Source organism: Nanorana parkeri, unplaced genomic scaffold (assembly GCF_000935625.1).
Source record: "Nanorana parkeri isolate BGI_ZX_2015 unplaced genomic scaffold, ASM93562v1 scaffold208, whole genome shotgun sequence".
In the NCBI taxonomy this organism is placed as follows: domain Eukaryota; kingdom Metazoa; phylum Chordata; class Amphibia; order Anura; family Dicroglossidae; genus Nanorana; species Nanorana parkeri.
The window spans coordinates 1,585,271-1,603,272 of record NW_017306476.1 but is presented as its reverse complement, the minus strand read 5'-3'; the positions used below and the strand labels follow the sequence as shown (position 1 = coordinate 1,603,272).

The following is an 18,002-nucleotide window of genomic DNA, read 5'->3' as shown; positions in this document are numbered from 1 at the left end:
GGGGGGGGGAATCCCAGCAGGGAGCGGTGACAAGAAGTCACTGCTCTCTGAGGGAAGATGATCGGAAAGTAAGCGAGCAAGTATGTTTTAGCTCCCTTCCTGATCAATACAGCCAACATGTGACAGTTTCAATGTTGCACATCGTCTCTAACTATGGGGATGATTGTAACTGTCACCCTATAGTTCTCAATATTCATCTTGTGTATAGTGCTGGTAAATCTGGTGTATTGTGCTGGTAAATCCCTAATGACATTTTTAGTCACACAGCTGAAGAGGCTAGTACCTTTTTTGTTTTTCTCAGAATGCAAGCTTACATGTTCATTTGACACGTAGGGGTCTATTTATAAAGCGGTCACTGTGGTTTTTCTCAAACATTCTCAGGTGGAGAATCAATCGATCTAAACACTTTGGCCTGGATGACCTGCAGAACATTTTTGCAGACTGGCAGATTTGCAGTTTAAAAAAAAATAAAAATCTGTCCCTTAATGTTTATCCCTCTGTTTTTGTTTTAGCTCCAAAGTCTCCTATGGAAAAGACTCGTTATGACACTTCACTCGGGCTGTTGACAAAGAAATTTATTCAGCTACTCAGCCAGTCCTCTGATGGAGTTGTGGACCTTAACAGAGCTGCGGAGGTTCTTAAAGTGCAGAAAAGAAGAATTTATGATATCACCAATGTATTAGAAGGTATTCATCTCATAAAGAAGAAATCCAAAAACAACATCCAGTGGATGTAAGTATCTTTCATTTCTGGGAATACTTTCTGAATATTAGACTAGTTGGGGGTCCATCCTCCCATAACAGCATGAAATCTTCAGATTACATGATCATGATTCACTTTCTGGGCAGGTGAATACCAAGATTCCTTTAATATAGAATCTTGCTGACAAGTAGCTATTGCTCCCTTCCATTACATTTTAAAAGAATTTGGAGTCCTAAAAATACTGTAACATAATTTTTAAATATGCCACTTTTAAGGGTTATGAACTGGTTAGTTTTCAGACAGTTCTTGGCCGTGTCCAACTAGAAAAATCGATTGTTGGAGCCTTTTAAGTCGTCTTCCCTGTGCTAAATTTAAGAGATGTATTTGTTGTGCGTTTAGCTTTGGGCACTTTTTTTTTATTATTTCTTTTAGTTTAATATCAAGATTTTTGTAACACACTTAATGCTTTCTCAGTCAGGCTTTTCTTGTCTCTACATGTGTACGCACCACTTGGACTTTTCTTCATGGTTTAGCGTTGCCACCTGGAATTAAAGGGTTTTTTTTTTGTCTATTGAGGGACACCTGCCATTAAGGTACTGTTGGGTTATACTGCCACCTACAGTATTAAACACTTGCCAGCATGTCTTAGTTCTGTGGCAAAGCAGTATGAAGAGCATGATCATAAAACAGGCTTTATGTAGATTTGTGGGGAGTTCAAAAACCCTTTTTCATTTTGTGTCCATTAGGAACACAGGAATTCAGATACTGTCGGACATCCAAAAGATCCCGTGGAGTGTGCCTTGACAAAGAGAGCCACCCAATTTCAGTAACTATAAGCTTTGGAGATGGTCTGTGAGCCACTGAGAACTTAGGTATTTTGGCTTGCCTGTAAAATCCTTTTCTTGGAGTACAGGAGAAATCCAGATGGAAGGGTTATAGCGGTATAATCAGCTGACTGGACACTTGCCAACTTAGGTTGGAGCCCATATAACTCCTCCCATTACCTCAGATATTTGCAAGCAATAGAGGGCATGAAGGCTAGGGTACTGTACTCCAAGAAAAGGTTTACAGGTAAGTAAAAAAATCCTGCATTCTTTATCGTATAGTACAAGATAAATCAAGACTGATGGGACGTCCAAAAGCAATAACTTAGGGGTGGGAACGCACCATAACCACTAGTGTGCACAGCATAGAATTAACCTATTCTGCCACCTGCAGTACCATATGGTGAATATTGGCATCTGCTGATGTCTGCACATTCACCTTTATAAAATCTAGTGAAGGTATGTGTGGACGACCAAGTAGCCAGCCGCCTTGCAAATCTGCTGTCAGCCCTGATTGGAAAAAGGTTGGGACACATCCTTACTAGAATAATCCTGAAGAATTACCTGTCTAATCCAATGTGCCACAGTAGAACGGGAGACTGAGAAACCCCTGCGGGATTCAACTGGGAAAATAAACGGCAATGCTGACTGTCGGAAAGAAGAGGAACACAACGTTACAAGTAAGGTACTCTAAGTTTTTTCCAGTGGTTTGAAAGGAGGTTGCTGGAAACAGGAATGCATCAAATTAAGATCCCACAAAGGATGATATCTAGGAAATGTTAAGTGGGTAACCCCTTGAATGCAGGCCCTTACTAGAAAATGAGAAGCCTAAGGCTCTTGAAAGAACCTTTAAGGCTGAAATTTGGCCCTTCATCATACTTGACTTCTAATCCAACCCTGACTGTAGAAATGCAAAAATCTGACTCTGAGGAAACCCTAGGGTCAAAGTTCCTGTTCCCACAGCAAGCAAAGTATGCTTTCCATGCTTGGTAACATACTATTTGAGAAACTTTTTCCAATGAGCCTTTTTTCCCTTTGGATCTGCGACTGAGAAGCAAGGAGGTAGACTGGACCCTGAGACAGAACATGTGCTCGATTGGGGAGCCTCCATGGAGGTTTAACAGACGTGTAGGATATCTGTTAACATACTCTCCTGGGCCAACTAGAAGCCACCAGAATCCCTTCTAGGGCTATCTTACGGATGGAGGAAAAGCATAGATCAGGCTGAGCTTGATCCCACAAAGTTACAAGAGTATCTATTGCAAAGAGCTTGTATCTGGATACAAACTTGTCCAGCTTTTTGTATCTGGACACGAGAAGATCTACATCCCGTGTACCCCAGCACCTAGAGATCTGCTGAAACGCCACCTGGATTTAGGAACCCCTGAGAGCCACAAACTGAAAATCCTCCTCTCCCAGGGCAAAGCGTAGAAAACGCTGATGGGCAGGAAAATTGGGGATGTGTAGGTGTGCATCCTTGATATCTGTTGAGGCCAGGAAGTCTTTCTTGCAGAGAGGCAATGATGGAACACATTTTTTTTTTTTTTAATAAAATGGGTTAAATCCCATCCTTTTGGCTTTGGAACTGTGAACAGGTTAGAATAAAAACCCCTGGAATCTTTCTGAAAATGGGGAAAAGGAGAGCACTCCCGAGCTTAGAAGCGGCTGAAGAACCCTTTGTAATGTTTCTGCCTTTAAGGGAGATCTAGGAAGTTTGGAAAGCATGCACAACGGGGGAGCAGAAAAACTTCAGCTTCTAACATTGGTTACTGACTGGACCAAAAGATCCTGCACTTCTCGAACCCAAGTCCCTGTAAACTTTACATTTCCCCCTCCCCCACAAGAGTGGGGGTGTCCCTTCATTGCGAAGACTCTGCTCTTGGCTTAGGGGACATAGCAGACTGAGACTTGTGTTTTTAGCCTGAGACCACTGCTTGGGCTTTGAAGTGGTGGATCCTGAGGGCTGGAAGGATATCCTCTCAGGGCAGATTTGCATCTTCTGCGTTGGAGCTGCGATGGCTGTTGTCTTTCCTTCAAGCAACTAAAACTTGTGACTTTGGGGTGGGCCATATTTGGAGGATTGTAAGAGCTTCTCTGACCTGTCACACTTAACACTGCTATGGTGTAACATAACCTTGGCGATAACCTTACTGAGGATTTCTTGCACAGAGAAATCCTCCGAATCGAAAGAAGCACTTCCCTCCAATTCTTCGTCCTGATTAGGAAATGGAACACACAACATCCTCCTCTGACTGGGAGTCAGAAACAGCCAGAGATGGGGACTGCGCTTACGCCCACTGCAATTATATGCTTCCAACATGGCAGAAATCGGTGCCATGAAAATCGATATGACGGCTGCAACAGATTTGCTAACATGTGATTAATGAGACCCTGCCGATACAGGAGTAGGCACAACAGAAGGCAAATAATTAAAAGGTAGACTAACAGACCTAGTCCACAACTTAGTCTCTAGGGGAACAGTCAGGTAGTCCACTACGCCCACCAGCAATGGTCATGCCAGACCCACTTTTACTTCCAGTACCCTTGCCTTTTGAGTCTGCAATGTGAGGGGGTTCCCTTAAAGTACTTGCAGCCTCCGACAGTCTGCCCTGACCTGTGCCTCAGGTCCTTTGTGACAACTGCATTTTAATACAAGCTCTGTTCCTCCACGGGACTGTGAGAAGATGGAGAAGCCTATCGCCAACAACTCCCTAAGTTGGTTTCCTTCACGTGTGCCATCCTTAGTGCACATTGATGGGCATTGCGGTCTCTGGCAATGTCAGTCAGTGTACATCTGCAAGCTGAAAAACAGGCTTTGGTAAGATGGCCACCAGGGCCAATCTGCGCATGTCCAGTCTTGCAGGTTTTATCACAACCCACAAATATCTAAATTCCTGTTCTCTCAATAGACCCAAAGTTTTTTACAGTGAGTACAAAAATTCTATTTTATTAGGCATTTCTTGGCTCAGTCAATCATTAGAATAGGCAGGGAATTGGACTGGTGCAGTACAACAGTGAGTGAAAAGTTACTTATGTGGCTATGCTACTCAGTATCTCAAGATTATAGTTTTCAAAGGAGTGAACAGTACCCAACTCCCGTCCATGGCTGTTTCTGAACGGCCGGACGGGAGTCTTGTGGGAGGGCGTCTTAAGATGTCCTGACCCTCCCCCCCCTCGTGCGCCGCGCTCAGCATGCACACAAGTGGCGGAACAGAAAACAGCCGATCGGGCGTCTCCTGTGTGTGTTGCCCCTGCTGCCGGTCGCGAGATCCGCTGGGACCGGTACGGCAACGCTGTCAGTGGAGATCAAAGGGAGCGAAGTACACAATCTCCTTTTGATCTCTTCTCGGTCCCCAAATGCAGGAAGTGATGTATGTTACATCACTTCCTGCATTCAGTGTCACTCTCCGGTTAGATGCCGGTGAGAAGCTGATGAAGCAGATTTCTCTAGGGGTCCCTAGGTGACGGGTCTTTAGAGACCCCTGATGTCTCCATAAAGATGACCTGTCATGTGAATTGGCTATCACAAAGGGGATTTCTTAGCCCCCTATGGGATGGCAATAAACTTAAGTGTAAAAAAAAAGTAAAATAACACAAGTCCCCCGCCCCCCACATACACACGCAAACATGCGTCGGGTGCGCCAACGTGTGAAAACGATGACTCCTCCCACATGTTGCATATCACTGCGAACGTCGGAATGAGAGAAATAATTTTAGGGACATTAATTACTGATAACCTGAAACTGATAGGCGGTAAAAGCTTTTAAAGCGTCGCCTATGGCCAATTCTGGGTGTGGTTGTTTTTTGCAATTTCGTCGACGCACGCAATTTTAAAGCTTGACATGTTTGGTGTTTACCCGATGTGACCCCGTCTTTTTATATTTTACCAAAAAATTTCGATAAATGTTTCATAACATTTCATACGGAAACAGGTTTTTTTTTAAACAAAATTTAGGCTACTTTTTTTGTTATATAGTAAAAAAAAATAGAAACCCCAGTAGTGATTTAAATACCACCAAAAGAAAGCTCTATCTGTCCCCAAAAAATGTTATCAAATTTGTTTTCAATGCAGCGTTGCATGACGGAATAAATGTCAAAGTACTGCAGCGCTGGATACTGGAAAATGGCTGGGACAGGAAGGGGGTTTAACACCGCGGACTTGAAGTGGTTAAATAATGGATCTAACTTGTACAGAGAATATTCAAAGGAATTTTTTTTCTATAACCCATCTTGGTCTTGTGCTTCTCTGGACTCTATCCTAGACCCTTGGTTCTCAACTGGTGGGTCATGACCCAAAAGTGGGTCGTAACTCCATGTTCAGTGGGTCGCAACATGCCTTCCTCCTAGGTGAGAGACTCGTAACAGCACTGTTAAGTTACTGTGCCGAGCAGCCATTCAAAATATGGTCCTGCGTGTCAGCTTGAGGTGGGGGTATGCTGGAAGTATGGCCATAAGGGAGCTCCATCTATACGTGCCTTGCTTTCAGCTTCCACATGTGCCTAGACTGGCGTCACATTCTGGCTCTCAGAACCTGTACAGGGCGAGTAAGGGAACTGTGCAAACAATGCACATATGGATGGCGCTACAGCACAGCAGCCCACACTGGATCCCTGACTGAGGATCCATTCTAGTTCTCGTATGGTAGGGAGACTGTGTGGATCTTAAAAAAAGTGTCCGCTCACACTAGTACAGTGCGTTAATCACACACAATCCTATGCGATTAATGCACTGTACCACGCAATCGCACCTACTGTATTCTGTTGCGTTGTCATTAATTTGAATGACACCCCATACGAACCTCCCACCCACAGTCCGATTGCCTGCACCCAAATGCCCGGTACTGCAATGCTGCGCTTTCCATTGCAGTGCAACCATCTTGATTAGCTCCCTGGTTTTCATGATGGAAGTTTAGACCGGTTCTCAAAATTTGGAACCTTTCAGAAATTTGAGATCATGTGACGGGTGACCTCAATTCAAGGAATTGTGGCCTCTGAATGCAGCTGTTGGCACAAAAGCCTATTTAGGAGGCTCACAGTGAAGAGGTTAACTTCTGAGAACAAGGCTTCACTTATTAGTTTTTAAAAAAAACACTCGTAATATTGACTATTCTGCATTGGACTGTGACCTAAAATCCCAATGAAAGTATTTTAATTCCAAGTTGTGACACTGTGGAAAGGTTCATAGGGAAGATTTATGTGAAGCAGTGTAGACATGCTATAAATCATTGAAGCCATATGTCTTGCTTGTTTGCACCCAAATTGTTTGTAAGAAGTTCACAACTCCAGGATCATGGTATTGCTGAGAGGTTTTAGGTGTAAAAACTCTAAGCCAAGTTGTTTTTAGTCTTCTAAAACTAAGGACTCGTTCTCTCTAGTTCATGGAGTGTTTTCAGGTTTCACAAGCCATTGCTATAAGGAATTCTGGGGGTTTTCACTTTAGAGCTTGTGTACTAAGAAAACTTTGGTTTCACATAGCAACCGAGTAATGTTTGGTCTAGCATTTGTGTACACGATCAAGGATGCCCTCAGTACAAATCTTGCCAGTGACAGAAATAAGCTCTCAAATGTGCTGATATGTGGTCTCTCGCCTAATTCCCTTTTACTAGCCTTTTGAAATGCATGTGTCTGTATAAATGTTTTTTTTTTTTTTGTTTTTTTTTTTAAACTAAACCTTAGGGAGATGAAAAATTAACATTGCTAGAAGTTCATTAAAGAAGCATTGATATTAATAAAGGCATCCAAGTATGAGTGTCTGAACTGAACTTGGTTTTCAGCTTATTGCAATTCCCTGTTCAGCAGAGCTTAGAGGGCAAAGCAGCGCAATTGGCAAACAAGATGTGTTGCAGTGCCAAAAAGAAACCTGCTGACAGGAGAGATCACTGACAGATAAGATCATCGGTGTGCTGCTTCTACTTCACTGTCCAGTCACAGGCTGGGGCAGTGACGAGACCTTGTTCTCTTTTACTAGAGTATTGAAAAATCAGGTCTCCAGGCTTTCGGCACTGAACAAATGTATCAAACCTTGGTGTTGAGTAAAATGGAAGTGACATAATAGATTCCTTTTGGTCAATTCCAGTACTCAGGCAGTTGGCATTAATAAGAAATGAAAGGTTGGCTGTCTTACAGAAATGTATGTTCCCTTTTAGGGGCTGCACGTTGCCTGATGATGGATGCAACATGGCACGGTGTCAAGGACTATCCAAGGAGCTATCAGAACTCAGCCAGGAAGAGAGTAAACTAGACGAATTGATACAGAGCTGTACCCTAGACTTGAAACTTCTAACTGAGGATTCTGAGAACCAAAGATATCCTTTCTTGGTAGTTTTCTCCACCTCCCTACAATTTTATGTTTTGCGATAATGGGGCAATTTTGTCTGGACTAATGCAGTAGTGACATGTAAGTCTGCTTATTCTTTGTTCTGCATTGTTTCTTGTACCAGGGGGGATGGGGGCTAATAAAGAAATGAGAATAAGGGAGCTGTTGCACATAATCACCAATCTGTTTTTGTCTATTTTATTGTGGGATATACCGTTTTGTTCAGTATTTGTGGTGACTAGTTTTATTTTTTATAAATTGCCCATTTGTGACTTGTATTTTAGACCTTTCAGTTATCTCTCCAGCGAAAAACAAAACATTTAATTGCTTGGCTATTCAATACAAAAGTACATTAAAGGATTCATGTGCAAGCTCAACTTTTTGTCTAGGAAATATATTCAGAACCAGTCCGTGGGGGTTAATGCAGCTAGTAGTGGTACCTGAATGGCTTAATCTCTAATTTAAGGTGAACATACATTGTACGATTTTCATTTCTGGCACGAACCCTCGTAACGATTTATACCTAGACTTCCCCATCAGTCGAATGTCTGTTATGGAAATCGTTTGTTAGCCTTACTAACCAACCAATTTGCTGTGTTCTTGCTGAGATTTTTGCCGAATAAAGAAACCCCACTGATTCATCAATTTCCGTTCAGTCAGGGAAACTTTCCAAGCTGACGGAAATTTTTGGGCACAATATCAAAAACAAAAATCGGTGATGTACCATCAACTGTTCGATTATCATTCGCAAGCTCATTCGTTTAAGATTTCCAAACGGAAATTGTACAATGTATGGTCACCTTTTAATCAGGGTTCTGTTATGTGAATATTTGTAATGTGCTCGGTTTATCTCTGAATATGCTTCCAGTCTGGGAAAGCGCAGGTGATGATCCCTTAGATTATCTGCCTGGGTTTAGCATTGGACCAAGCTATACTGTCCAACTGTAGTAACAGGTGGTGTTACTGACTTTGTTGGCTGGCAGGGATGCCTGGATCACAAGGTGGGCCAGACAGCATTGTCATTATTTTGTATTGCAGAAGTATATGTAACGGCCTGTGGTTCAGCTTACAGTAATGTATATTTTTTTTTTTATTGTATACATTTTGGTGCTTGTTTTCCTTAATTTTATTTTTTTACGTTGGCCTATGTAACCTATCAAGATATAAGGAAAATCAGTGGCCTTAAGGACCAAACAGTTATTGTTGTGAGAGCTCCCCCTGAAACTAGACTTGAAGTGCCTGATCCCGTTGAGGTAAGAGTTTTATTCTGAGACATATCAGAGTGGTTAATGAAACTTGTTACCTAAAAAAAAAACCTATCCGTGTGTATAGGAAACACTTCAGAGAAGTGCGAGGAAAGTAAAATATACTCTCCCCGCAGCTTAAAGCCAGCATGTGCAACTGTTGCCGTCCCATGTCTACCCTATATTGTAAGCTTAGTGTTCATATAACCGTTGATTGCCCAGCTCATGGTCTCTTCACCCTCAGTTGCTGCTCCCTACAGTGATTCTCCTCTCTGTTCCTCCAGCGTTTACTAGAGGAACAGATAGGATGGGGTAGGTTCAACTGGCTCCAGGTCTCAGCCGTGTGCTGAGGCAGAGACGGCCTTCAGGCAGCCAGGATGGAGCCTGACAATATTGTCGAGATTCCTCCCAAATGTGGCGCAGCTCTGCGCTGTCAACTGATGGCAAGCATATAAGCCTGCTGTCTGCAGACATTGGGTCACTGGAATATATACATCCACTCTTGTGACCCCAAAAGAGGTGAAAACAAAAAATTGTTTGACTTTGCTCTACTTTTAATATGTATAGTGATTTTTATATTGAAGGCTTTCTACATTTTAGAAATTCTGAAGCAGTTTTGGTTCTCAAATGCATTTGACTTTCTTGTACAGAACAAATATTAACTTAAAACTGCAACACAGAATTATGCAGCGACTGGGCCTCTAAAGAAGACCTCCTTGGTGATCCTAATGCTATACTTTTTTAAGTAAACCATACTGGTCCTTTCTCCAAAAAAAAAATCATCCAGGTGAAAAAAAAGGGGGCCGACCCTTTGTTTGAAAATGCTGGTGGTTTTGATATTTGGCTAGAAATATATATTTGGCTAGAAGTGTGTGTGTGTGTGTGTGTGTGTGTGTGTGTGTGTGTGTGTGTGTGTGTGTATATATATATATACACGCACACACACGTTTATACTTCACTGGTTGCATGTTTTTTTCAGATCAATATCCCAAAAGTACTGGAATTCAGAAGTGGGTTACGGTAGCCACACATTTCCCTTAGGCAAGGTTTCTTAAAATGTCCTAATTAACACATTTGTTTAATAACATAGTCACATTAAGCCATACAAATCAGTACATCGGAGTTGAGAGTTGAAATTATCCTCCATTGCATTATGCAGTTATCCAAGTTGCCCATGTAGAGTTTGGTGTGTTTTGTTTTTGTTTTTCTTTCTCCGGGTGAGCAAATACACCGGTATTCATTAGTGTTGTGTCGAACTGTAAAATTTTGTGGGTGACTTGTAGGGGTTTCTTCAAGCTTGTGTAATTGCTTTTTGTTTCCCTCAGAGTTTACAGATACACCTGTCCAGTACTCAAGGGGCTATTGAAGTGTATTTATGCCCTGAGGAAAGTGAATCCAGTAGTCCAGTGAAGCAAAGCCATCAGGACCATAATGGGAATCTCTCAAAACCAAACTCCAAAGGTATGTTTGTCTCTTGTTGGAATGTTTAAGATGGCATGCAGCCATGACTGCCTTGTGAGGTACTAAGTTGTTTTGTTTTTTTTCCCCTTTCCCTCCAGATTTACTATCGCCTAACATAGAAAACTGTACAATGGAAGCAATATCTCCTTTGACCTCTCCATCAAACCTCTTGCAGCAAACAGAGGATCAAATACCTTTAAGCATTGACAATCCTTTTGTGAACTTACTCCCACCCTTAATCCATGAGGATTATTTACTAAGCCTTGGAGAAGAGGAGGGCATCAGCGATCTTTTTGATGCCTATGAGTTAGAAAAACTTCCATCTCTTGAAGACTTCATGTGCAGTTGACTCATGTGATCTTAAGCCCATGGTTTTGTTCTGTATGAATTCTAAGTGGAATCTTATCAACTTGCTGGGGTTGCTTACTTGACACCTTAATCGCCTGTGTCCTTAACGAAGGCATGAATTTAATAATGCAGCAATTGCTGCAAAAAGTGCAGTTATTCCATTACATACTACTTGAGGCTATGCAAATTCACTGCATTAGGATGGTGTGCTGGGATTGCTAAAGGCACAAATGAGTAACTTGAATGAGTTTAGCTTTCTTGGTTCTTTTCCATTATTACATGGCCTGGTTAAGTCAGTATGTGCCTTCCTGTACAATACCTTCTCCCCAGTTCTTGTGGAGAAACTCCACAATAAATATGAACTGTCATTTTTGCATATATGGTGTGCATTTTTATTTGATGTCAGAAGCCAGCCTAACCCTTCCCAAAGGTGAATTACACATTGCATGTTACACAGAAGTACATTATAAGATGTACACTTCCACTCTTCCCATTCTGAATCCACACTTCAGTTGTCCTCTTGCCTTATAACCTACTTTGTTCATAACCTGGAGAATTGAAGTGCCTGTAAGACCTTTCTGTACATGAAGGGAATTATCAACATATGCTTTGAGGGCTTGTTAAACATCTTTTTGTTTTTGGATGTATGTTCTAACAGCTGTACCAGTTTGTGTACATTTTGAACTTCGACCCTTGCCTTTGTTTAAAAAGTATTCGAGTGACTGTTGGCAGGCAAAAAAAAAAAAGTACCTTGCAAAAGATTGATGTCTGTACAGCAAGCGGTGATGCCCATCTTTGCTCTTATGCATGGCTGTCAAAGAATTTTAGCATCTAACACTTCCAGGTCTGGTGATCCTGGTTCCCCACTGTGGTACTGTGCCAACCTGGTACATCAATACAGGACACCGTATGATTGGGGGAGGGTGTGTTTATTGGCTTTTGCAGAGTGCTTTTTTTTCCTCCTAACCGTACCTGCAGATTTTTAGGTTAAGGTACGTCACAGAAATGGCAAACTGGCAGGGTTGGTCTCAAAAGGTTGAAGAGTTGGAGAAGTGAACGATCTAAGACCACATAGCTGAACTGGACAATTTTATTATTATTTTGTCCTACATTGTTCGCTTCTCCAAACTCTCCACTTTTTTGTGACTATCCCTGTTTGAATTTTGTAATGTAACACTTGCTCTGGGAATCTGGATGGCTCTCCTTTTTTTTATTTTTGTGCCATCTTTGTTCTATGTGTAAGGGTGTCAATCCTGAGAGCCTAGTTTCTGACCTAAATGCCTGCAAAGTGTTTCCCATGTCAATAGACTATACACACTAGTGCTTTGTGGCACATTGAATTTAAGTAATGTGGGACTGAAAGCTGAGAACCTTTCTACCATGCTTCAAGAGAATGCCAAAACCTTGAATCCGCAAGGAAAATATAAACTTTATTCTGCACCTGGTGTCCTTACATGCTTGTAGCCATGTATTGGATCGCCTCTGAGAGAATGCTTGCTCTAAGCTTCATATAAGCAAAGCTGGGAGTGTTTCCCTATCAAGGCTCAATGTAAAGTCCGATCTGGTCTCGGCCTTTTAGCATGATCTTGCTAAAGGAGCGTCAAGATCAGGCTATATAACATTCTCTCTAAATACGAAGAGCAATTTTGAAATGTTTTTAAAAAAACGTATGACCAAACCTTTTTGGCGTTCTCTTTTGGGTCACAGGAGGTCCACTTACTAAAGTCCTCCTGACACCCAAAACTCTGCATATAGCAGACTATTGACAGCTGGGAAGGATTCCCACAACATTGTTGGAAGAAAACCCTCTGCCTGCCCCCCTTGTCTGTCCCTCTCGTCAGTGCTGTAGAATTAGAGTGGAGAATTTGACAGTCACCGCTTTCTGCAGGGAAATCATGATCTGATCGGTCATCGCTCAGTTCTCTATAGACGACGTGTAACAGCTGCAGTGGTGCACGTCGGCTCTAACTATGGTGATGAGTGCATTTCACTCTCCCCGTAGTTTTTCAAAACTAAGCATCTGCAGGCTCCGGTGAGTGTCTAAACAAAATAAAAAAAAAAAAAAATAGTAGGTAAAGCAAAGTAATTTGTTTTAGAAGGTAAGGATTTCTCAAAGGAAAGCTATTTTGAAGACTGTTCTTGAAAACTTCTCAGTTTGCAGGTACCTAATGATGCATTTTCAACAAACTACCCAGCTCAAGCATTCTATGAAGATGTTAGTCTACAGTGCCTGGTAAACAAAGTGTTGGTATGAGAATAAATGTGCCAAAGGTTTTAATTTCCCAAGGAGGTTGTTTTTGGAGGGAGCGGTTCTTGTTTTTATAATGCTGTATTAGAGCCCTTCATACCATTTGTTTTCATATGATCTATCTGGATGTTCTAAAATGGTAACTTTTTTTTTGTATTTTATACAAGTAATGGAAATTGGAAATTAAGGCAAGGCTTCCATTTACTAGCAGACTTTTGGCTCTAGAATGTCTCCTCCTATATAAAAATATGTGAAGCTTTATAGAAAAGTGTAAATCCACCATGGTACAGGCTGCCTTGAAGTATTTATTTACGTCTGGTACCAGTCAAGCTGCTATCTGGTCTTTCCTAATGGTAAAAACTTGCATTAATTAGCAGTTTAATTTTTTGGAATATAGTGGAGTGTTAACAGTGTTAAATGTGTGTGTATACATGTGTGGATTTTTAATTATTATAACCTTGTACTTTCTGTGTGGACTGGAAATCTACATAAGACTAGAAAAGCTTTTGGTTTTGTTGGTCATTTTAAATTAAGATTGTTATTTAACATGGTCTCGTGTGAGCTTGTGACTTGTTTTTTTTTTCTCTTCTTCCTCCCCCCTTGGTGAGGGTATTTGTGTGTCTTTATACCTTAGACCTTTTCTGATGGTCTTTATTCCCCCAAAGTATGAAAATCATTGGAATATAAAATGAGCGTTGTGGTTTTTAGACTGTAAAATAATGTACAAAAACTATTAAATGCTATTTGTAAATAGAGAATACAGGATAACCTGTAATTTAGCAGTTTTGTCCTTTTAAAAAGTACATTTTGTAAGTAATCAATAAATGATTTTTCTAATATTTGTTGTGTAACTGGTGGCAGTGGGGTGTTGTAATGTCTGTGTAGTTGTCACGTACCTTAGATGGAGCCTGAGATGACGAGGGCGGCCTCTCTTGCTGCTCCCGTCCAAACACCTCTGGATAGTAGGCACAGGTGCGTGAGGACCAGGAGGGGCACAAGTGCCGGTGAGTTTGCGACTCCTGTCGAAGCTGCTTACTGGTAGCTGAGGTTTCTGAGCAGGGTGCAGGTTGGTAAGATGATCCTAGAAGCAAGGTAACACCAGCCGGGTCAACAACAATCTGGTAGCGAAGTACAAAATCAGAAGACAGGACTTTAGTCAGAAGCGAGCCGGGTCGGTAACTAGCAGGCAGCGTGGTATCCAGGGAGCAGGCAGAAGAGAAGTCAAAGACGAGCCGAGGTCAGGAACACAGAGCAGGAGCAAGGTCAAGCAGGCCGGATTCGGTAACAGGAGAAACAGTACGTAACAGGATCCAGGAACACGGTATAAGCTGAAGATCAGTCAGCAGGGAGATCTGGGTGTCTCAGCCTTATATAGCCCTTTTTGGCGCCATCATTAGAACTGGGCATGTGCACGTTCTAGCGTGCGTGCGCTGGCGTGTGCACGTTCTAGCGTGCGCCGTGGCGCGCGTGCTCTGGTGTCATGACAGTTTTCTTTTAGTGCAGGAATTGCTTTTTTTTTTTTTTCTCTCGTACTCAGTTTTTATCCTTCCTATGTTCCGGATCCCTTAACTAGCTGACCAGAGTAGTACCTACGTAGCAAACGGCGACACTGGCGTGTCAATTTTCTTGCACTGTGTGCAAACAAAACAAAGCACAATATATTATTATTATACAGGATTTATATAGCGCCAATAGTTTGCACAGCGCTTTACAATATAAGGAAGACATTACAGTCACAATACAATTGAAGACAAGATGGCAAGGGGGGCCTACAATCTACAAGATATACAATATGATCTATCACTGGAAAGGATAGTTTTTTGTTTTTCTGAGATCCTAGCCACTGGTTTTACATGTTTATCCTGACAGTGAATCTGTTTAAACGCCTTCATGATTGAGACTTTTTTCCTCCATTTTTTTGCAGCCATGATATAATCCACATTTTTAGGCCTGAAAATTACTTAAAACCCCCAAACCTATATTTTCTGAAAGCCAAGACCCTATAGAATAAAATAGTGGCAGTTGCACATTTTTATGTTGCTCAATATTAGCGCAGCTCCTTCTCAAACCCCACAATTAAGTTACAAATGCGCTTAAAACAAAAATATAAAAGAGAAGGTTACGATGAGTAAATAGATACCCAACATGCCCAGGTTAAAAATTGTGTGTCTGTGAAAAGGCGACAAAAGTCAGTACCCCAAAAAGTCCATAGACAAAGCTTTAAAAGCCACTACAGGGCATCCGTTTAGAGACCCAAAAAATTTTGGCCCTAGGAATTATTGTTCACTCCGTCGTGCATGGAGATACCCAAAATGTGTAGCGTGATCGCTGTTTTCATATGTAGGCGCACCCAGCATGTGTTTACGTGAAGACGCGCATGCCTGCGTGGGACTTTTATTTTAACAACTTTTTTTTTACTTTAATTGCTATCACATGGGGGGCTAACAAGCCCCCCATGTGATAGCAGTTTGGCAGCGACAGGTACTCTTAACCACCTCCCGTCTGCTGAAAGACGGTTGGACGGGAGTCTCCTGGAATGCGGGTGGGCGTCTTAAGACGTCCTTCGTGCCCGCTCGTGCGCACCCCCTGTCGCGCACGAGTGGGATACTGCCAGGATCTTAAATGACCAGCGATGACCGTTTACATACAAGTGGTCTGGCGTCTTTAAAGACGCCCGATCGCTTGTATGATGCAAGTGAGGGTGCGCCCCCCTCACCTTGTCGCTGTCGCCGTCCCTGCGATCCCGGGCGTCCCTCCTTCCCGGCTGATGTGGCGGCTCTGTGCACTGAGAATGGACAGAGATCTGTACGCGATCTCCCTCCGCTCTCCTCCTGGTCTCTGAATGCAGGAAGTGATGTATATTACATAATTTCCGCATTCCACCTTTCACTCTCCGGTACAGAAACCGGAGAGAAGCTGATGAAGCAGATCTGTGCTTAATCAGCGTCTTTGGGGGGGTCCCTGGGTGATCCCTGATGTCTCAATAAAGGGGACCTGTAATTGTCAACAAGGGACTTCTTAGCACGCTATGTTATAACCATAAAGAAGTGTAAAAAAAGTTTTAAAAAAAACAATTGCTCACAAAATAAATAAAAATGTACACACACAAAACAAATAAAACACAATTTTTTTTTTAAAGTCCCCCCCCACCTCCACTTAGATGTGCAAAAACGACAATTGCTCCAATTATGCTGCACGTGTTGCATATCGCCGCGAACGTCACAATGAGAGCAATAATTCTCGGGCCGTTAATCACTGATAACACTAAACTGATGAGCGGTAAAATCATTTAAAGTGTCGCCTATGGCCAATTTTGGCTATGGTGTTTTTTTGCGATTTCGTGGGGGCGTACAATTTTAAGGCTTGACCTGTGTATACCCGACGTGACCCCGCCTTTTATATTTTACCAAAAAATTGGGTAAAAATAAATGTTTCCTAAAATAACAAAGGGAGAACCATTGTAAAAAAAAAATATTACGGACTTTTTTTGTTTTAATAGTAAAAAATTAAAACCTCCAGTGGTGATTAAATACCACCAAAAGAAAGCTCTATCTCCCTAATAAATGGTATAAAATTCATTTCAGTACAGCGTTGCATGATGGAATAGACGTCAGCCACAAGTACCGCAGAGCTCAATACTGAAAAATGGCCTGGACAGGAAGGGGGTGTAAACACCCCAGTCAGCAAGTGGCTAAAGGTGATGCTGGGGGTCCAAAAGACCCCTAGTATCACCTTTATACTCTAAGCTATTAAAGTGCAGATCACACTATAATAGCTTATTGCTGGGCTTCAGCAGCCCAGGCACTGACGGCTATGGGAATTGAATGGATGTAGTCTGCAACGTTTCTGGTCTGGTGAAATGGGGAGTGGATTGGTGAACGGAGGTTTGTCCATCTATTCCCAAGCTTGCCGATAAAGGGTTTAAAATGTGTCAAACACAAGGCCGCAGGCCAAATTCTGCTCCGGCCATTCTTATGTGGCTCTCGTACCTGTACTGCAGCTGCGGACCTTTCACAGACTCTGCCCTTACCTTTTAGCCTCTGCTGCTGATGCAACACCTTGGCTATACTGACTAGGGATGCACCATATGCTGTTGATACTGGGCATTTTCCCGAGTATTTGTGAATATGCCCTGATACTAAGCGCCGATTTACTGCGCTTTACATTTAAAAAAAAAAAAACCTGAGCTGTAAACAGGTGTTGGGATTCACAGGAAGGCTGCAGAGGTCCCCCAAAAGTTTCTGGCAACCTTCCTGTGAATCACGTCGCTGGTTTATAGCGCCAGCAACAAATCTTCCTGTGTATCTACACCTGCCTAGACAGCACAGCCACCTGAGAGTCTGCACTATTAACTAATTGCTGTTAATTTTCAGAGTTAGTTGGTACTAAAAACTATAATCGAATGTAGAGGCAATTTAACATTATAAAGAGTAGATACAGCCGGCTCTTTGAGGGCAACCATAATGCTTATGTGGCATACAATTAAATGGAGTTTGACACCTCTGGTTTAAACCATGTGAATTAAAGCTTGGCCATAAGGCACCCCTGTCACTGTCCTACAATTTGTCCCAACCTCTAACTGAAACGTTGCTGGCCCTCTTGGCTGGTTAAAGAAGAATAAAAAAGAAATATGTAGGTGGGATCAACAAGTAGAACAGTTCCTGCTATTGAGCGACTAAGGGCCTGCTGACATGCTGTGGTGACCTGCTTTTTACAGCACTTTTTCAATGCAGGTCTATTACTTTGAGGCAGTTCCCTGTGCTCAATTTCCCTCCAGGCCATTGCAACTCAGCATAGTGGCTGCTTTGGACAAAACCCCAGTCCCCGGACCTCATAATTTGCTTGTGCAGCAAAACTCAC

General features: G+C 42.2%; 1 protein-coding gene across 1 annotated transcript in view; it reads left to right on the top strand.

The window, feature by feature from the left end:
- The window catches only part of E2F3 (E2F transcription factor 3), a 16,831-nt gene extending 5,488 nt beyond the window's left edge, over positions 1–11,343 (top strand). The window contains exons 3-7 of the mRNA XM_018555677.1: positions 513–732; positions 7,672–7,830; positions 8,980–9,094; positions 10,411–10,546; positions 10,645–11,343. Coding sequence (XP_018411179.1) covers positions 513–732; positions 7,672–7,830; positions 8,980–9,094; positions 10,411–10,546; positions 10,645–10,895 — 881 coding nt within the window. The 3' untranslated portion in view covers positions 10,896–11,343. The remainder of the gene's footprint in view (positions 1–512; positions 733–7,671; positions 7,831–8,979; positions 9,095–10,410; positions 10,547–10,644) is intronic.
- Positions 11,344–18,002: the final 6,659 nt, after the last annotated feature.